At 34.5% G+C, this 22,159-nt stretch overlaps 1 protein-coding gene across 3 annotated transcripts in view; it reads right to left on the bottom strand.

Annotated features, from left to right (window-relative positions):
* Positions 1-952: 952 nt before the first annotated feature.
* hecw2b (HECT, C2 and WW domain containing E3 ubiquitin protein ligase 2b) overlaps positions 953-22,159 on the bottom strand; it is a 32,221-nt gene continuing 11,014 nt past the window's right edge. Inside the window, exons 5-29 of one of the 3 annotated variants that reach the window (XM_059553565.1) lie at positions 21,374-21,543; positions 20,818-20,960; positions 20,444-20,544; positions 19,053-19,732; positions 17,429-17,744; positions 16,438-16,539; positions 16,157-16,307; positions 14,496-14,596; positions 14,268-14,392; positions 13,828-14,013; positions 12,995-13,147; positions 11,077-11,176; positions 10,814-10,910; positions 10,655-10,738; positions 9,805-9,914; positions 8,308-8,428; positions 8,117-8,230; positions 7,750-7,902; positions 7,476-7,574; positions 5,866-5,995; positions 5,639-5,785; positions 4,216-4,330; positions 3,938-4,023; positions 3,750-3,862; positions 953-2,666 (exon numbers count right to left, since the gene is read on the bottom strand). In XM_059553565.1, coding sequence (XP_059409548.1) covers positions 2,555-2,666; positions 3,750-3,862; positions 3,938-4,023; positions 4,216-4,330; positions 5,639-5,785; positions 5,866-5,995; positions 7,476-7,574; positions 7,750-7,902; positions 8,117-8,230; positions 8,308-8,428; positions 9,805-9,914; positions 10,655-10,738; positions 10,814-10,910; positions 11,077-11,176; positions 12,995-13,147; positions 13,828-14,013; positions 14,268-14,392; positions 14,496-14,596; positions 16,157-16,307; positions 16,438-16,539; positions 17,429-17,744; positions 19,053-19,732; positions 20,444-20,544; positions 20,818-20,960; positions 21,374-21,543 — 3,809 coding nt within the window. In that variant the 3' untranslated portion in view covers positions 953-2,554. Of the gene's footprint in view, positions 2,667-3,749; positions 3,863-3,937; positions 4,024-4,215; positions 4,331-5,638; positions 5,786-5,865; positions 5,996-7,475; positions 7,575-7,749; positions 7,903-8,116; positions 8,231-8,307; positions 8,429-9,804; positions 9,915-10,654; positions 10,739-10,813; positions 10,911-11,076; positions 11,177-12,994; positions 13,148-13,827; positions 14,014-14,267; positions 14,393-14,495; positions 14,597-16,156; positions 16,308-16,437; positions 16,540-17,428; positions 17,745-19,052; positions 19,733-20,443; positions 20,545-20,817; positions 20,961-21,101; positions 21,234-21,373; positions 21,544-22,159 lie in introns of those variants that run through there. The other 2 variants (XM_059553566.1, XM_059553567.1) reach the window with 2 other exon arrangements.

Raw genomic sequence — 22,159 nt, 5'->3', positions numbered from 1 at the left:
AGGCTGTTTAGGCTCATATTTACAGAAAACAATGTCATCGATAACAACCGTAACACAAAAAGAGCCTCGTTTTGAATCAGTGATTAATTAAGCTACTGCAAAATGTTACGTTTTATTTTCTATCCCCTTTAGTTTGAAAATTATTCATATTATTATTTTAGCATTTTATTGGGTCTTGGGGCTTTTGGAAAGCACACGTGTGCATTAAATGGTCAGAATTGATCAAAAACATTTCAGTAAAAAAAAAAATATATATATATATATATGGCAAACCTTTGCATTTACTATAAATGGGTTCAGACAGAATTTGTCAATAACAATTACAAAATCTATAAAATAAACAAACTACACTGAAATAAAAATAAAAAGACATGGAATTTCAGATATAATTTGAGTAATCTGAATAAGAAATAATTTAATCAAAACATGCAACTGTAATAAGCTGAATCTGAATATGGAATCAAGACTCTGAGGCATTTTCCGTGAGATAAAGAGCTTTATACAATCATCTGTGCTGAAACAAAAAACAGAAAAACCCAAATGTGGAGCTCTGAAAGCTGTTATCCAATCAACAGTCGCATGTTTTCAGAGCACGTGAAAGGTGCAAAATTGAAGTAGTACAGAAAGCTTTTTTAATAACATCAGCAGAAAGCCAGAACTTATGTGTGACCTCAGTCTGAAGCCTCTGGGCTCTAGAAAGGCAGGGAACATTTAAAGGAACAGTTCACAAAAAATGAAAATTCTGACATCATTTACACAAGATTTTCTTTCTTCCAAGAAACACTGGAGTTTTATACACTCAAAGTCTCTATTCACTTTCACAGTATTGGAAATAGCAGTCTGGACAATCTGTGAAATAACTTTTCTATTCCACAAAAGAAACAAAGAAAGAAAAAAATGCATTTAGGTTTATAAATAACCTATTTTTTTTCTATTAGCTGAATTATAAATCTCCAGATGAAGCATACACACATATTTTCAAACACCAACAGAAAGCATAATTGTTTCCCAAATGTAGAATCTTTTTTATATTGTGTGTAAAACATCGTCGTGAAAAAGCTACTCTAAAAAGTCAAATTAAGAGGAACAATTGGGGCATTCAAAAAAGGCTTTTATTATTATCATTATTTGTTTTGTTTTTTCATAAATGTTTTCCTTTTTTTAATCAACCATGGACAAAAGAGGGTTGAGGCAGTCTATGGCTGCCCTAAACCTGTGGTACATTCAGCACAAATATCAGCACACCACTGCAAAAAGCCTTAATACAAAGACGAAGATCTACTGTATCTGGTTTGTCTTAGCGATCTAACCGGCCATAATCGAACTGACAAAAATGATATGCTCGTGTTTGTCTTCCTTGCTATTCCAAAATTTGATGGACCTCTTAAAGTCCCATGGCAGTTTCAGCTCCACCAGTTTTCACTGGAAGCGATATTAATTCCTTACACAAAATTCATATTACAAAACGTTCAGAACTAGAGTACAATCCATTGTCCCGCAGCCACGGCAGTGGTTCGTAAAAGGCTTGAGTTGAGTTCACGCAAATGGAAAAGTCTGGAATGTATCGATATGGTTTTGTGGGCTTGATATTCCAGTTTCAAATCATACAAGAAAACACGATCGGACTCGAGAGAAGAGAGTGGAAAAATGAAAAGGAGATTCAAGAAAGCTGCGTCTGCAACATTAATGTCACACTAAAGCGATATGGAAATAATAATTAAGTCAACATGTAATGGTTAACGCAAGCTATTTTACTCCATTTAAATCAGAAAACGTTATTTTATCACAATGAAGCGTATTAGTAACACAGTGTCCGTTTTAATTTCATGCTGACTGAGTGTTTCTGTAGCTTCATTCAGTGGATATGTGACCACTCTATTTGTCATCAGAAATAAAACCGTGTAATCCGAGGACAACAGAAAGGCCAAGGTTGGACTATAAAGTCACAAAAATCATCTTCTATTGTTGATTTCTTTTTTTTTTGATCACATTCATGACATGCCCTTTGAAAACGTCGCGTGTGAGAGTATATAAACAACCAAATTCATTCAACATGACAGCTACGGTGTCAAAACAAACATATGAGAAAGACTAATGTAGAAATATGACAAAAAGAAGAGAGAACATATACATTTTTTTTTCAACTCAGTATAGAGGGCAGCGCTGTCATGTGTGATAGTGTTTGAGGCGAACACAGTATTTGTTCATTCACGCTGCATTTTGTTGCTCTGTAGAAAAGTATTTTTTACAGATAAAAAGAGAGAGTGAATATCAAAGTCCTTTGGGTTTGTTATGTTCCTCATTTGAATGAGCATTTGGCTGGTCACGTCCTCCTCGATTCATCCCGAGCCGATCAATGTTTGCGTCGGAGAAACAGTCAGTCCAGTGCAGCTCACTGATGGTTTTTGATGGAAGTATTTTTAAGTGATATGGTGTACAAAATATAGGTCTAAGTGCTTCTGGTGTCTGTTTTAGATGCTTGCTTCCTTTGCTCTTCCTGACGGGTCGTGGAAATTAAGTATATTTGATCAGCTCAAAGTGCGAAAATCAACCTTCACTCCAAACCGAAAGTGCTGGTTTCCTCCACTGCCGTCAGCATCTTCTCGTACAGCATGGAGAACGAGGGGTACGGGGGGAGGTCCAGACGATTGAAACACGTGTGAGCTCTACAACCACAAATAAAGACAGGAAACTTCATTTTCAGATCATATCAATTTCTAAACTATTTTTGAGTGACTGTATTATGAACTGCCGCCTGATTGTGCCATCTTGTGGATCACATAAGCAATGACATCTGCGGGGGAAAAAAACTCATTTAACATGAGCTGTGATATTTTGAGGTATTTTTGTTTGTAAAATTCTAGTTTTTTATTTAACTGGATTTGTAGTTTTTTTTATTGAACTAGATTTTTGTAATCCATCTGTTTTTGTTCATAAATTTAGTGCCAACAAATATGAAAATATGAAACCAATTTAGAAATACACAATAGACATAAACATAAAAACATTATAAATAGATGCACATAAAGTATTTTTTTTAAAAGTTTGCTCTATTTAATTTGTATTTTTTAAAGAATAAAAATAAATAACAATGCATTAAAAAGTTCAGTAAAGACATATTTTCATGTTATATATATATATATATAAATTATTTAATATTAATTATTATAATTGATTATTAATTAATATGATTATTATTATTTATTTTAAGTAAATACTTTTCTTTTCAGCTTTCTATTCATCAGATATTACTGGGGGAAAAAAATTATCACAGTATCCACAAAAATATTAAGCAGTTCAACAACGATAATAAAAATAATAATAATAATAATGTTTCTTGATCATTAAATCAGCATCACAGAATCATTTCTGAAGGATCATGTGACACCGAAAACTGGAGTAATACTGCTCAAAATTCAGCTTTGCATCAAATAAATAAATTACATTTTAAAATATATCAAAATAGAAAATAGTTACTTCAAATTGTAAAAAAAAAAAAAAACGACTATTTTAGATCAAATAAATGCAGCCTTGGTGAGCAGAAGATACTTTTTTCAAAAACATGATTTTAGTAGTGGTGGGCATCTAACAAAGAAATGCATTACAATGATGATTTAAAATAGATGTAGAGCTTAAACATAAATGAATTCTGATAGACATGGAGTAGTTATGATTTCACGGCATGTGGCATTTAAAAATTTGACATTCAAAACTTTTAGAAACAGGATCTTGAGTTGAGTTCGGATTACCGGGGCAGAGAGGAGATTTTCCCCCATTTCTCCACACAGAAGCGGCGCGGCCCGTTGCTGCCCCTGAGAGAGGCGAAGCCCTCGTACGGGATACTGGACGTCCCTGTCACAAACTGAGACAACAGAGCCATGTCACACCCAGGTCACATTTAAAAAAAAAGAGCTTGTGTTTCTCTTTCATCACTCACTTGCAGCAATCGGAGTCTCTGCTCATTGTTGAATCTCTCCACTGCCGCCCAGAACCAGCGAATCACGATGTGGTTATCATGGTAACCTGGAGGGAAAACCAATAAACTTGTCCTAATAAACTCTAGATGCGACCTGTAGGGCTAGGAGACGCTGTAAAAGCCCTCAGTCTATCTGGAGGATATTATTTTTAGTGATAACTCCGATATCTTGATTCCGTGTTTTACCCACAGTTTTGGACACTAGCATGATGGTGGTAATATAATTCGGTCGCGGTTACCTCCTCTATACTCAGTATTGTTCCTCCAGTCTCCCAGATCGATCTCCGCCGTCCCAGCGATCACCAGTTCCAGCTCCCGCGCATCAAACACCGACACCAGCCGTGCATCTACAACCTGTGGTCAGTTCACAACCGTAAAACATCTGCTTCCAGGTCAGTGCCAGCGCTATGAGATATCATGGGATTTTATAACTGGGAGCCTGTATTCCTTTCGGGCAAGACTATAGAAAATGATGCACCTGAAGATGTTACAGAAATGAAACATTAAACCTACCCTGCTGTATTCATTAATTCATCTTCTTTTCTCGTTTCATTCAAGGTTACACTAAATAATTTCAGATTTTAAAAAATGCATTTGATTCCTCATTGGCAGACATGATCTTTTGTGATTTTTATATTGTGATCCTGTTGCTTTTGTAGGTTTTCATGATGGAATGCGATGGAAGCAGGCATTATAATCATATAATGACCAGGCGTACTGAAAGAAAGAAATTTGAATGAAAAGCTAACGTAATCTGATTAACACTACTGACATTCAGAAATTGACCCTTTGGGTTTTTAATATTGAATTCAAGTATGTGCTTATGACTAGAACCTTCAGCATTAAGAATATTTTGTAGATGCTTTCAAGATTTTATGCAGTTGTAACAATACTTAAGAATGTTAAAAATGTAATATTATTCAATTATATTAACTAACAATATATAATACAATTAACTCTTGATATATGTGAATTTTTTTTCTCCAATAACTGCTGTTTAAAAGTTTGAGGTCGGTAAGATGTTTTAAATGTTTTTGAAGGACATCTTTTACGCTTAACAAAGTTGCATTTGTTTGATAAAAAATATAGTAAAAACATTAATATTGCAAAATGTTATTAAGTTTAAAATATCTGACAATGAATTCAAAATGTAATTTATTCCTGTGATGCGCAGCTGAATTTTCAGCATCATTCCTCCAGTCTTCAGTGTCACATGATCTTCAGAAATCATGAAAATATGCTGACTTGCTGCTCAAGAAACATTTCTGATTGTTATCAGTGTTGAAAACAGTTTTGCTGCTTAATAATTTTGTGGAAACAGCGATGCATTTTAAATTCTTTGATGAGTAGAAAGCTCAAATGAACAGCATTTATGTGTTTTTGCCACATTATTTCACTTTTGATCAATTTAACGCATTCTTGCCAAATAAAGGTAATAATTTATTTAAAAAAAAACTAAAAATCTTCTTGACCCCAAACTTTTAAATGACAGTCAAGACATCTTGCTCTATTAAAGCAAGCGAAAGCACTTGAAAATGCACAACGACCCAAATCTATCAAACAGAAATTCAATAAAAAAAGCATTCTGGAATATCTCAGGGCAACTCTACATGGCAGAAGTGGCATGTTTTTATGTGACTGAAAGCTACTGTATTTGAGTACCTCATAAAAGCCTCGCACCAGGCTCTCCGTCTGTTGGACGACCCCGCGCTCTATACGCCACTTCACCATGCGCTCGATGTACTCCTTCTTATTCCTCTCTGACACGGGGATATTAGCACCGCCAGGCTTCAGCTCGCGCTCTGTGATCTAACACACACACACACACACACTTCTCTGAGACAATGGCGAGAGGTTGTGGAAGCTTACACAAACAGTCACACACTGACCTGTCCGAAAACCTCCTCGTTGACGGTGAAGGTCAGGTCCAGCATGTCTTCTATGTCATTGTCCTTCATCCACTGAAGACTCTGATGAAACTCCTCATCAAGATACTCCAGATCGCTCAGATCACACGGACTACACACACACATCAACAAAAACATATCAACTAGAAATAATGGCTCTGCTCTAGGTAATCAAACAGAATGTGTAGTCTAGTTCCAGGATTTCTTGACGAAATCTCAGATTTATGTTAGTATTGGTTAAATAGTTTTAGTTTAAATACTTGTGGTTTTAAAATAGAGATGCACTTTAAAGGTAAAAAAAAACTTGAAACATTAGCACAGATTACATTTTAGGATTAAGAGAAAAAAAATCAAAAAGAAAGGACTCTAAAAATTACTTAAATGTTCCACTGAATAAAAAAAACGTACAAAAAAAAAAATTATTCTTTGTTTTATTTTTACATTTTTTTGTTCTTTATGTGTGTTCCTGTCTCTTGTTATTCTTGACTGAAGCAGGTATCAAATAGTAAAATCATCTGATAATAATGACATTTAAAAAACTGACCCTTCAAAGATCATAATTATGTAATTAAGCCTTTAAAAATCATCATATTACGATATTGAGTATTTATGCACTTACATATATATTTTTTTAATTCAAGATTTTTTGTAGCCATAACTGTACTTGTATTATTTTTACATGAAAACTGTTATAAATTTTTACATTTGATATTGTTAAATTATATTTAACTAACATGAGCACATATATGGATTTTATATTTTAGAATAATTTTACTCCGTCATCTATAGAATTTTAAATTACAGATTTTCTTTTTCAAATACACCACCATTCAACATTTTATAATATTATTATAATAACATATATTATCATGTATCATATTAGCATTAGTGCTAATTAAAAAAGAATGACTAAAATGTTAATTTATTATTATTATTATTACATTATCATTAAAAGTTAAGGTAACACTTTAGAATAGGTAACACTTGTTAACTATTTACTACGACATTTCTCTCAATAAATTCTTAATTTGCTGCTTATTAATAGTTAGTAAGGTAGTAAGATTAGGGATGTAGAATAAGGTCAAGTAGAATAAGGCATTAATATGTTCTTAATTAGCACTAATACATAGCTAATAATCTAGTAATATGCATGCTAATAAGCAACTAATAGGTGTTTCCTATTCTAAAGTGTTACCAAAGTTAAAAGTAGTTATACTGCAATAAAATCTTGACACTTAAACAGAACGCTTGATATTAAAGTGTATTGTCATACTCATGTCATAATGACATAATATCTACATGGTTGGAATATTTAAACTTAACTTAAAAAAAAAAAAGGAAATCAGTGCTATTAATATATTTAGTTTAATTTTTATCTTCAAATACTAACAAGATCACATTTAAATAACATTCAAATAATGTCCCTGCTTAACTTAAAACTCAATATATATATATATTAAATATATATATATAAATATAAATATATATATATATATATTTTCCAGCTAGAATAAAAAAAACAACAACTACTTTTTGAATTTTAATAACAGTCTATTTATCATGAAATAAAGATTCAGAAATGTTTAACTCACATTCGCAGTAAGCCTTTGTAGAAGGGTCGTGTGAAGAAGGCATCCAGCAGGTACTGATGGATGAGAGCGAGACCCAGAATACGACCACTAAACCGAAACCTGACATGACAGAACATGTTTAAAACTTTGAGGTACATTTCTGCTAGTTCAGTCTGGTAAAGGACACCTTACAGGCACAGACTGATCGAAGGACCATCCAAATCCTTCTTTTAATCTTGGATGTGCATCGATCAAATCAAAGCAAGCTTCAAATCAAAAGCAAACGTGCACTCACCACTCATGGTGGTTGTCGACGAAGGCAGACATGGGGCTGATCTGGACGGTGTAGGTGTCATTGGCTGAATACTCAAACAGGCCGTAGTATGGGTTAAAAAGCTCCCGTGACACCAGAAAGAAAAACTCTCGGGACGGGCCACTGTAGTCCAGTCTGAACGGGAGCAAAATTAAACCAATGTGTTCCGAATCAAAAAAAGGAAAAATTATTATAAATAATCATCATTAGAATGGTAATAATAATAATTATTATTACACAATAACATGCTTTAGATATAAGGATATGACGATTTATTTTTAATTAAGTATATTTTGATAATGGTTGTTATACAAGTCTGGTTACGTCTTAAAACTGTGGAAACACTGACCCCTCTTCTCCAACAAAGCTGACGTAGAGTTTACTCCTCTGTAGATCTTTGCGAGAGTAGCACATGATCTGATTGAAGGCGTCCTCCAGGAGATGATCCCTGCGGATTATTAACCTAAAACACGCACAAGTCAGCATGAGTGTGAAAAGGTGTTACAAATGAAGACCTCAGGGTACGGTACACATGCTTACTTGACTTTGCCCGGACCCTGTCCGTAGCCTTTAGTCTCCAGTTTGCGATAGAAATTCCGAAGTTTGGCTTCAAAGTCCCGTTTGTACGGTGCAGGGGCCCGTGCGTTGGCTCGCTGTGTACCTGAGAGGGGACAGATCATGGTTATTATACAGTACGGCTAAAAAAAAAGAGACTCAAAATCAGCATCTTGTTATCAAACGTAAATACATGTGTAGAAAATGTATAGATTATGCAGAAGAAATCAAGTTTTATTTGTCAAATCCGATGACAAATGTCTTTTATATATCAGATGTTTCTCCCAGAGCCAGACTATTTAATTTAAACATAGAATAAATTCACCATCAAATATTGCAACACTATACAAGAGCAACCTCTGGACAATGAAAACATCCACTGAGAAAATAAATAAATAAAATGTAAATAAATATATATAAATACTACTACTACTAATAATAATAAAAATAATAATAATTATTATTATTATTATTATACAGGGTTAAAAATGTCTTTATTTTCTTGAGATATCAAAGAACAACGTTTGAACTATAAAAATATGAGAAGGGATAAACAAAATTAAATAAATACAATTAAAATAAATAAATACTACTACTACTACTACCTAAATGTTCAAGCCTGTATAATAATAATAATAATAATTATTATTATTATTATTATTATACAGGGTTAAACATTTCTTTGTTTACTTAACATATCAAAGAACAACCTTTGAACTATAAAAATCGGAGAAGGGATAAATACAATTAATTAAATAAATAACATTTAAATAAATAAATACTACCACTACTACTACTACCAATTATAATAATTATTATTATTATACAGGGTTAAACATTTCTTTGTTTTCTTGAAATAAAAGAAAAACCTTTGAACTATAAAAATATAAGGATAAATGAAATTATATTAATAAATAAATGATTATTATTATTATTACTATTAAAATGGATATGGTCAAAAACTTTTCCAAAATTCTTCAGTATAAGTCCAGTTAAAGTTTATCAGAATGGTTTCTTTTCAAGCAAAAAAATAAAGCGGCAGAATTCCCAGAACCCCCTCTGACCAGTGAACAGTGTAATCCTTCAGCGTCAGCGGTGACTAAAGTCAGATCATGTTGAGCTAGACCATGATTCCCCTCTGGCACCGTGATGTCTGCCACTCTCCAAACAGACTTGTGAAAATCAGAGTGTCAGTATAACGGTTAAAAACCAGCCTGCAGGGATTAACAAAAAACCCTGAACTCCAACTATACACAAAAAATCCCAAACAGCGGATTTGATGCTTTGGCAGCTAACTGAAAAAATACCCAGGAAATCTGGTCGACCACATGTCAAGCTCTACAAGCAAACCACAAAGCACTGCTGTGGAGGGACAGTGGAACCAGAAACACAGTCTCTTTTGTTTGAAATTAGAATCATCTTTTCAAACACTATTCAAAAATGTTTCTTGAAAGTTTTTTGTTGTGACTGAAAGGAACTGACCAGGAGAGTTCTGAGGGGAGGGGACCGGAGACCCTCGAGGTGACTGACAGTAGCTGGGGTGCAGTAAGGCATGAGGTGGCACATACGACATCACTTCCTCTTCAAACAAGCTGTAGGAAGAAAAAGAGACAAAGATTGTTAGCGTTTGGAGGCGAACACATGTATCCTGAAAAAAACAAAACATAATTATTAAGATACATTTAAAGAAGCCAAATTTTCTTCATTAAACAACCTTGATCATATTTGCTGAATTAAATCCAATACATGTTTCTTATTAGTTTTGGGGTGCCGATTCCAAAAATTTGCCTGTTTTGCTAAAGCATGCTTCACTCGCTAATGAAAAATTAGCATTTTGTAGTATTTTTGCTTTTGATAACCTTCTGTAGACATCTTGTCCTGTCTCTTTATCACCAGATAAACTGCCACAGAGACATCAGTCCTATTTGTTCAATTCTCAGCTCATTTTCACATATATGCATGATTTTATTAAACATGAATCTATAGAATTTATTTTATTTTTGTTTTTGCTTATAAGTTTTTTGACATTAAATAGAGCATTTAAACACATTTTTCACCACTTTGCAGATTATAAGTTAAATCATACATTTTGAAGAATTATTTTTCTCATTAAATCATAATACATAATTTGAAAAACATTAAATATGTTATGCAATTTTTTCCTTTATATTAACATCATCAAATTAGGTCATATTAGGCAGTTTTTGCAAATCAGTAGGAATTCGCTATTAGAAACTGTTTTAAGCTTAAACCTCACTAAATGAATTATTAAAAAAACAAATTTCAGGCATGTTTTGCAGGGTAAAATATGCAGAAATCACTGGAAAAGTACCTGAGTAAAATCACCAAGTCTGCGTCGCTGGAGAGGCGAGCTAAACCTGACGCTCCTTCATTACGAATAAACTGCACCTTCTCCCTATAGATCAGAAAAGTCAACATTTTCATAATCAATAGCTCAGGAGGTTTGTTTTGTAATATTTCTGAGTCTCACCTGAGCGAGTGATTCCTAATGAGCTCAGGCTGCCTCTCCTGAAGGATCTCAAATATGTTCGGCTGTCGCAAAAATGCCACGATTTTCTCATTATAGGCTTTAAAGAGAGGAACAAAGCAATTGGTGAAATGTCAAACATAGCCTCTTCTGTTATAAACGAAGTTATAACATCTTTGCGGCACCACATTTTTTATAAAACAATGCATTATGAAGGATTTGACAACTAAAAACTTTCTGATGAAGCTTGGCTTGTAACGACTCACCAACAGGAACTACATCTTGACACTGGTTGCGATTGGCTGTGAAGGTGTTTGAGGGGCGTGGCAGTACAGCGGGTCCAGCATGCCGAGGGTCATCGCCCACCTGTCGCACAAAGACATAGCAGGAAGTGATCATAATGTTTAATTAAAACATTAATTAAAAGTCAACTTGCACAATGTACATTATAGAAAATCTTTATAAAAAACCATGTCAGTGTGTGTGTGTATATATAAATACATAAAATTGCAATCTAATGCATAATGATTTATTTTTTTAATTACAAAATATTTGTTATATATTAAATATGTTTTCTGTGTTTATATAAAATAATGTTTTAAAAGATTAATGTGCACATTGATATTTATTAAATATTTTTGTAAGATTAAACATTCATTTATACATATATTAAAAAGCAAAAAACATTTTATTCATTTTTGTACTTTTTAATATACATGCATTAAACTAAAATGCTTAATATGTTTATTAATCTAAAAAAAAGATAAATAATAAATAATGAAAATAAATAAGAAAATAATAATAAATAAGAAAATAATAAATAATGATATACAACAAATATTATACACACATGCAAAGCCTTCAAAGACCGATCTATAAATTAATTCATTATGTAATTTTCATGTAAATACTAAATTGCGAGTCTTCAGCTGCTTTTCCATAATTCACTTGATATTTGCTCCCTAGTGAGTGTACTTTAAAGATGAAAGCTTCATTAAAGAGCCTCTGACTAAAGATCTGACAGCTCTTTTGCTAAAGCTGAGTGGATTGTAAACCTTTCCTGTCCTTTATTCCCGAGGTGTTTATATGAGAAGGGGGACTTTCTTAATTAAGTGGTCTAATTTGCATTTTTATGTTATGAAGACACAGGATTTAAAGATTAGTGGAATAATATTTAGACACAACTTGTTTACATGCATCCAGATATGGTCCACTGACAAACACACACACACACATGCACGCACACAGGGGACCGTGGGTGGACTGATGTGAAAATGACACAGTGCATGCTGGGACGCAGCGGAGGCCAACACTATGAAATTAATCAGCATATCTAAAGAGGCCTAAGAGGGCGATCTGTTCTCCACACGGCCACCATGGGACAGAAGATCAGATTCCCTAATGAGAAACCTGCTGAGAATAATTTATGATGTAAAGATTTATGTGAAACTGCTACAACTAAAAATATATTCATTAGTATGTCAGCTATTCTTAGCATTCTATTATTGGTTAAATAAAGGTTTATTATGATCAACACTACTGTGCAAAAGTTTGAGGTCAGTAAGATTTAAGAATATTTTTTGAAAGAGGTCTCTTACACTCACCACGGCTGCATTTATTTTTGTTAAAAATACAGTACAAACAATAGCAATGGGAAATGTTTGTACTATTTAAAATAACTGTTTTCTATTTTAATATATTTTGTAGTGTGATGTATTCCAATGATGTACAGCAGAATTTTCAGCATCATTACTCCAGTCTTCAGTGTCACATGATCCTTCAGAAAAGCGTTCAAAAATATTCCTATTATCATCAATAATAAGTTGTGGTGCTTAATATTTTTGTGAAAACCATGATGCATCTTTTTCTTTTTCAGAATGTTTTTATTTTAAATAGTAAGTTCAACAACATTTATTTGAAATTAAATCAAGTTTGTCTCCTAAAAAAAACATAACATTTTGAAATGTATTTAAACTATATTTTTGCAAAACTAAATTGGTTTCTATGGTGTTATGAATGTTTGGCCAAATGAAAAGAGCCTCAAAGTGTAATGCTTAGGGCTAGAAGTTCATTCAAATCCCTTCTGCAATGATAACTGGTGCACACCACGTGGGAGGGGCTTGGACTCTAATCTCGAGCTCTGATTGGAGGAGGCCTCTTGTGACGCGTGTATGGAGGGCTCACCAGGCGTCGTGTGCTCACCTCCCCTGCGCTGTGGCTGCGCTGGCGGCTGAGGTGCTGGCGGTGGGCGAGGAGGCTGCTGGGTCGGGCGCTCTGCAGCGGCAGTCGGGGGTCTGTGAAGGTGGTCGCCCTGCAGTTGTGGTCCACGAAGAAAGGCTGAGAAGAAGTCACAATCATGGCAAGTAAGTAGGTTGAGGGATTTAAAACCACAAATGTGACGCTTATATTCATGCTGAAGCACTTACATGAATGCACCAGTAAAACACTAACACATAAAATATTTACAGTAAGTGTTATGGTTGTACTCTTAAGGCATATTTTAAACATTTATCTGCGGTACTGTATGTCTGCTTTCCTGCTAAGTTTCCATTATAAGTGTATTACTGCACTTCCTGAATGATGTTATGTGGCAATTGACAACTAGCCACTCAATGATGCTGAAAATACAGCTTTGATCACAGGAATAAATTACATTTTAAAATGTATTTAAGTAGAAAATTTATTTTAATAATATTTCTCAAAATGAATATTTTACTGTATTTTTAATTTAAATATATACTGCATAAGAGCCTTTTTTTCCAAAAGCATGATAAAAATCTTACCACCCCCCAATCTTGAATGGTATATATTGTTTATTTATTAACTTTTTTGCCATATCTAATGTTCATATTCATTTTATATCGAATATGATATTATATTTAAATCCAAACAATAAATAACATTGTATTTCAATTAGAAATGCATAGTAAAATAAAAAGCAGTGGGTAGAAAAAAATGGCTGAAAAGAGAGACATATCCAGAATGTGAAAACACAGAGCGCAGAGATGTTTCCAGACCTTTCCCGTGTGGTCGTGTTTCATTTCCCAGCCCCGCGGCAGATCCAGCTGTTTGTTGGCGAACATGTTGAGGAAGGCAACCAGGTCTCGATTGTGCTGGTAGCGCTCATAGTGGTGCGCGTCCCGTCGCACTTTACTGATCATGTGTTTTAGACACGTGTTACTTGTAAACATGCGGTAGGCACTCTGAGAAAGAAAAAAACATCAGACAAGAGTGTTTCGCAGTGTTTAAGTAATACTAATCGCCTTATAAAAAAAAAATGCAACAAAATAACTAATATAACATGATACTTTCGAAAGTATCGGTCGCCAAAATGAATGATGGAACCAGATGATGGGTTTGGGAAAAAACACCACAACCACAAAATTCCTTCAAGGGATGGAAAATTGGCTTGTGGTTAAAAAAAATGTGTGAATAATTCATGTGTTTGGAGACTTACAGGGTTGGAATGCAGTATGGTGAAGAAATCGGGGCTGGTGAGAAACTTGGCGCTGGGGGACTGAAGCAGCAGAGACAAGCGCGAGCGAGAGCTAGCGGGACCAACCACGCCGTCCCGACGGTACTCTAAAAGAGAGGACAACTGTTTTTCTCTATTGCATATTTCCTCGTATCTAACTAAGCAAGCTCATCTGAATGCAGAGTGTGTATGTGGTGTGTGAGAGAGTACCAGGTATGGAGGGATGCAGCAGGTCGTTTTCATCTGTAGGCATCTCTGCAGCCTGTTCGTCGGTCCTCTCATTGGTTATTGTCCTCCGAATACTCTGATACCTGAACAAAACAAAGACATACATTTATTGGTATATGTGCATGTATTTTTCACAAGATAATCTTTTTACATTGATAACTGTACTTTATCATTCATAATTATATTTTGTCGCTTCTGTAATGTATTCATTATTATTTGTAATAATGTAATCAGTATTATTTCAGCCTACTTTACCGTTTTAAATTAATAATGAAAAAATATATAAAATAAAATACAAATTTATCATACATGTATAATTTTTTTTTAATTACTCTGTACAAATATGGATATTGATATATGTACATAGTTTAATACTTTTATTTAACAAGGATGTATCAAACTTACAGTAAAGGCAAGAAATTACAAAAAAGTACAGTAAAGGATTTTATGTTACTAAAGGTTTATATTTAAAATAAATGCTGTTCTTTTGAACTTTGTATTATAATTCTATAGTATCAAGGAAAAACTAAGGTTTTCAAAAAAAAAAAAAAAAATATATATATATATATACATATTATTCTGTAATGTATTTATTATTGCTAAATTAGTTTTCTATTTCAGCCTACTCTACAGTTTTAAATTAATAATGACAAAAATGTATAAAATAAAATACTAAAATTAAGTAATCATACATGTTAATCATATATGTATCATTTTAACTTTAAAAGAAAAAAAACTCTGTATTATAAATATGGATATTAATAAATAATAACATTTATATATTAATACTTTTATTCAACATGATTGTACACACTTTATAAGAAATTATAGTAAAAAAACATTTATGTTACAAAAAGATTTATATTTAAAATAAATGCTGTTTTAATTATTATATTCTATTGAAGAATCATGTGGTTAAAATATTACGGTATTCACATTTATTAAATAAAAAAAAAGTAGATATATATTGAAACAAACATGATTATAAGAAATTTTTCTTGAGCACCAAAAAAGAAACATAAAGTACACATGTAATTATAAATATTTTATTTGAATTTAAAGCACATAATAATGGCTAATGAAATCAAATGGATGATGCTAAATTAAATTAAATTAAATTGTCAAACCTGTGAATCACAAAAAATGTATTTCACAAACAATTCTCGCCAGTCATGACATTGCATTTTGCATTATTTTTAGCTGAGAATGGAATATTCCACATACGTTCCTAGTTTAAAAAAAAAGCTTGATTTGAATCTCATTTTCATTGACATTTTATTCTTGGCGAACTGTTAACTTCGGATTCTGTACACAGCTATGCTACAACTGCTTTTGCAAGTGAAATGCATGCTAATCAAGCAAAATAAATTGAAATCAAGTTGAGGGACAGAAAGCGGATGAGAGAGCATGAGAGATGTTTTGAAAGAGCATGATAATGGCAGAATAGATTCGGTTGCTGTGGTGACTGCTGGGTGACATTTTTAAAGAGCTGTTTTTTCCATACAAGTGAGGATTAACAAATGGCATTTCAGATAAATCCAGAGATACTGGAACTTAAGGTCACGGTGTTCTCAAAACTCTCCTCTAATCAAGGCTGATTTCATGCCATCTTGATAGATGTCTGCTGGTGTAAACACACTGACCTTCGGTTGAGCTGCTCCATCTGTTGAATGGAGTTGGATCTCTGTAGGACCTGAGGTGCAGGTGGAGCAGTGGGCCGCTGCCAGGTGGTGGTTCTGTTCACATGATCCACATAGAAAATCCTGCCGTGACTGTCTATACGAGCTTCCCAGTCTACAATATACACATTTAAAGTCCACTTATAATGTTATAGTCAAACATAATCATATAATGAGCGTCATTTCAAAAGATACTTTAGGACAGGCTTGGTGAATCTCAGACAAATACTAAAATATTCTCTCACTTGGTGGAAGGGGCTCGTCTACTCTCTGATAGCGGCTGATGTCATGACGGACTGAAGGAAGAGACTGCATTGGCTGATGGCCGTTCACTTGAGCACTGGCTCCTTCAGAAGGGCAAGATGGGTTATTTGTGTTGTGAAAGATCAATGACAACATGCTGTACATATATTGTACACAAATTATTCATAAAGTCTCCTGTTATATAGAGCCAGATAATAAGTTAATTACATTTTATTTGAAGATAATTAATATTTGATTAATAATATATTGATTTTAAAAAAGAATATTTTATATAATATTAAAATATATTATTTTCTGTTTTAAAATTATAATAATAATAATTATTATTATTCACATAATAATATATTTTAATAATAAAATAATTTAATTATTTTTCTTTATTGTACTATGTATATTTTTTGTATATTTTTTTATTATTTTCAGTGCTGTTCTTGATATACTATTTTATATTTTTATATTATAAATATTATATTATTAATCTTCCTAATATTTAAAAACAATATATTTTAATAATTATTATTTTATTTATGGTGACATTAATTGTTCTATATATTACTATTATTATTATTATTATTATTATTATTAACAACAACAAATCAGACATACTATTTTATATTTTAATATAATACATATTCTATTTTATATTAATATATTCATTTTCTTAATGTTATATATTTTATTTTAATAATAACAATTCTTATTTGTATTTATTCTACTTATACTAGTATGATCAGCATTAACAACAAATTCATGCTATTTAATGAATGAATGTTCATTAAATATAACAGTTATTAACAGTTAACATTTATTTCAATAAAATAATATTTATAATAAATTATTTTAATAAAATATTTTTTATTCCCTTTAATATTATAATATTATTATTTATAATAATTAAAAGCTGACAGAAGATTGATAACCACTGTCATAAATAAATAAATAATAAGAAGTAAATAAATAACAGGAAGTTACCCATCTCTCCATCTGTTACTGTGGCAGCCTGTGATGCGTCAGCTACCCTTCTCACATCATTGGTTAATTCCACCCCTTCAGCCTGTGATGCGTTCCCTGATGCTTGCAGACTCCGCCTCCTCTGCCAGATTTCGGCATCTTCCTCCTCCTCATTGGCCGGCTCACTGGAGTTCCCCTGCTCTGGCTGCTCAGCTGCTGTGGCTCCGCCCCCTTCACTAGCTGAATTACTGGCAGATGCTGAGGACTCTGTGACTGTAGCGGCCTCTAATGATCCTTCATGCCCAGTGACCGCCTTGGGTGCAACTCCTTCCTCATCCTGGAACAAATGGATAAAGTATAATGATGCAAAGGAAGAACAACTTCACAATACATATTGAGAACATTTACGATGATAATTATTATTACTTAAAATGAGGGCTGAGATATGTAAAAAAAATAATAATAAATAAATAAATAAAAATTGCAGTTTTATGCTTGATTCAACCAAATAATTTCTACTTACATTATTTCTACATAAATAATTTATGGAATATATTTTATCTTCCATGGAGGTTTAAAACAGACAGACAGACACACAAGACAGACAGAGAGACAGACAAGACAGAGAGACAGACAAAACAAGACAGAGACAGACAAAGACAGACAGACAGATGGACAAGACAGAGAGACAGACAAGACAGAGACAGACAACACAGAGAGACAGACAAGACAAGACAGCAAGACAGACAACACAGAGAGACAGATATGACAAGACAGAGAGACAGACAAGACAAGACAGAGAGACAGACAACACAGAGAGACAGATATGACAAGACAGAGAGACAGACAAGACAAGACAGAGAGACAGACAAGAAAAGACAAGACAGAGACAGACAACACAGAGAGACAGACAAGACAAGACAGAGAGAGAGACAAGACAAAGAGACAGACAGACAAACAGACGGACAAACGGCAGACAGACAGACGGACAACAGAGAGACAGACAGAGAGACAGACTGACGGATAAACAGAGAGACAGACAGACGGAGACAGACAGGCGACAGACAGACAGACGGACGACAGAGACAGACAGAGACAGGCAGACAGACAGACGGATGACAGACAGACAGACGGACATACGACAGACAGACAGACGGACAACAGAGAGACAGACAGAAAAACAGACTGACAGAGAGAGAGAGACAGACAGACAGACAGATGACATACGGACAAACAGAGACAGACAGACAGACAGACGACAGACAGACAGACGGACGACATACGGACAAACAGAGAGACAGACAGACAGACAGAGACAGACAGACAGACGACAGACAGACGGACAACAGAGAGACAGACAGACAGACGACATACGGACAAACAGAGAGACAGACAGACAGACAGACGGACGACAGATGGACAACAGAGAGACAGACAGACCACAGACAGACAGACAACAGACAGACGGACGACAGACAGACGGACGGACGACAGAGAGACAGACAGACAGACAGACAGACAGAGGACATTCAACAGAGAGACAGACAGAAAGACAGACAGACAGAGGACAGTCAACAGAGAGACAGACAGACAGAAAGACAGACAGACAGAATAGAATAGAATAAAGCTGCCAGACCCTACAGACCTGTATTTTGGGAGCTGGCCGTTGAGAGCTCCCGGTGTTCTGTGTCGAATCTCCAGAGGCAGCTGCTCCATCCAGACTATCCTCTGCACCTCCATTTTGGTTCTTTGTGGTGCCATTGCTTGACCCCGATGCCGTGGCCTCCGTATCTGTGGCACTGCTCGCCGCTTCCGACTCAAGCCTCTCTTTGACAGGACCCTCCCCTTTGTCCTGTTCAGATGAAGTTTGTCCACCAGGCCGCGGACCGCCATAGGTCAATGCCGGATCCCGGGAGGCATGTCCCTCCTCGTCTTCATCAGAGTCTATATGTAACATAGCATTAAGCCGTGTGTCGGTCGGGAAACTGGAGCGTAGTTTAGGTGAGGCAGCCCCAAGAGGTCTGTCTCCCGGGCCCTTAGGGGCCTCAATAGCATCGAGATAGTCGTTAAGTGAGGCCTGACGATGAGTGTGGCCCGGGGATCCTTCAGCCAAGTCTGGGGCTCCGTTTCTCAAGAGCCGATCCTCATCAGGGTCCATCATGCACTCATCAGTCCTAAAGGTGTCACCGTGAAGGGACCATTCAGAGCCAGTGGGCGAGGGACCCCTGGCCATGCGGGATGAAGGATGCAAAACATCCTCATCATCTGATGGGCTCCCTGGATCTCCATTCATAGAGGAAGCACCCAACAGAGACCCCACGGCATCTACAAAAGCATAAAACTTTTATTTATCAATCAAATTAATCAAAAGTGACAGTAAATAAATTTATAATGATAGAATGATTTCTATTTCAAATAAATGCTGTTCTTTTGAACTTTCTATATTTATCAAAGAAAGCTGAAAAAGGATCTTGTGCAGAATTAAACACAAAGGGGACCCAATAACCCCCCCCCCCCCCCCCCCTTAAATTAATTAATATATATTTCAACCAAGTAATATACTTCATTAGCTAACTGTAGGCTGTTTATAGTTTACAAGAATTACATTTACATTTGTGTTTTACAAGAAATTTAAACACGATCAAAAGTGATCAATGTGAAGTGAACATTTGTAATTTTACAAAATATATAGACAGTTACAACAAATTCAAATTTTAAATACATAATATTAATTCCAAAAAATTTTGATATTAAGCATCACAACTGTTTTCAAATGTTTAAAATGTCATCAAATCAGCATATTAGAATGATTTCTGAAGGATCATGTGACACTGAAGACTGGAGGAATGATGCAGAAAATACAGCTTTAAATCACAGGAATATAAATATATTAAAATAGAAAATAGGTCATTTAAATTATATTAACATTTCCATCAAATAAATGCCGCCTTGATGTGCAAAAGAGGCTTTTTCAAAATCATAAAAAAGTGTATCAACCCTAAACTTTTGACTAATATTGAATATAGTAGTCTGTACCTTCATGTCCGTTGGAGGTGATCTCCATCCTGAATTGAAGCTGTCCACTCACATTTTCTGTCGGCAGACGATGACAAAGTGTGTAGCTCACATGTTGATCCCTTTTTCCCCGAAAATAAATCAAAGATAAAAATTATTTTCTTGTAATAAAATCTGTTATAATAGGTTTATACACAGGTATTGTACCAAATACAGTATCTACCTCATCTATGGATGCAAAAAATATATTTTTTACAATAATATTTATCATTTAAATTATTACAAAAGTTATGATTGCATAAACATCTGTGGACAAATATGAACTGTAAGATCCTCTGAGGATATAACTCATACATGAAGCTCATACATGATATATTTCAACAGTGAATACTGACCCGGCGGTATGTCTCTCCAGCAGTCTCTGCACTGGCATGGTCAGCTGACCTAAAAAGCGTTTGATGATCGGGCGACTTTTTGCAAATTTGTCCTTGACCTCGATTTCCAAAACATCCGTCATCAGAGCAACAAAAGTATACTTCTGAAGGCCAGGGGAAAAGAAAAGTAGTATGAAAATTATGGTATACAGTTATGTTTTTGTGCAGTGGAAGTAAAAATCGTAATTAATCTTACAGTAATGTATATTCAATATTATATAAGATCTTATTTACTTTAAATATACCTTTTGGAAATGTACCATGGTAGAATTCTTAGAAATTCCCCCATTTAGAAGATGTTACTAACTCATAGTGCAGTGATTTCTGGAGAAAGGGCACTGTGCTCAAGGGCACTATGCTTTTACCGAAAACCTCTCAGCCCTACTTGGTTACATCCCATTAACTGACAGCAGGGACATCACCCTGCAGCATCCAGAGGTTAAGCGCTGAAGAATCAACACAAACAGCACACCTCATTATCCACCCCAGTCCATGATCACACATGAATATGAATTACCTCTCCGTGCCACACAGGGTTAGTGGTGTTGGATATGATAGAGGTTCGTCTCTCCTGGCCGTGGTGAGTGAATGCAGGGAAGCCGTTCCTCTTGCCTGGCTGAATGCTCATCTTCAGATAGGGGTCCGGATTAAAAAACATGCCCTTCTTCAGACCCTGAGCCCTGATATCTGCAATAAACACACACACACACACACACACAATGTGCCGTCTATCTGCACTAGCAGCTCATTTACACAAGAGGGCAGATATATATAGAGGAGTTTAATTAAGCCAACACTTCACTATTATGTCAGATTGTATATTTTGTTAGAATGAGATGCATTTCAAATCATTTTAAAATGTGTCTTAAAAATTAAAACCATTCAGACAAAATTAACTATATTACTTGGTGCATGAATAGTTTTTTGATAATATAAAAGATAATTATTTTTATTTACATGTAATGCATGCATTATTGCAGTCTTTTTAAACAGCAATACACTGTTTGAAGTTGTGCATTGTAATGATTTTACCACGGTTAAATGAAGGTTTGTATTGTAAAAAAAAAAGTGGCTTTTAGGCTTACAGAATTCATATACTGTATATATATATATATATATATATATATATATATATATATATATATAGTGATGGGAGGAGCCAACGACAGACAGTGGGCGTGGTGTCAGGCCTCGGAGAGGCTTTTATTAGCAGAAAATCAAATAAAACAGGGAATAAGAGTGGCCAAAGGGGGAGAGTGTCCAGAACAACAGGGAATCTGGTGTCCTCGTCATGCTGCGGGGT

The sequence above is a fragment of the Carassius carassius genome, chromosome 7 (assembly GCF_963082965.1).
Source record: "Carassius carassius chromosome 7, fCarCar2.1, whole genome shotgun sequence".
NCBI lineage: Eukaryota > Metazoa > Chordata > Actinopteri > Cypriniformes > Cyprinidae > Carassius > Carassius carassius.
Note: the sequence above shows the minus strand (reverse complement) of the source record. Positions and strands in the feature narration are given on the sequence as shown.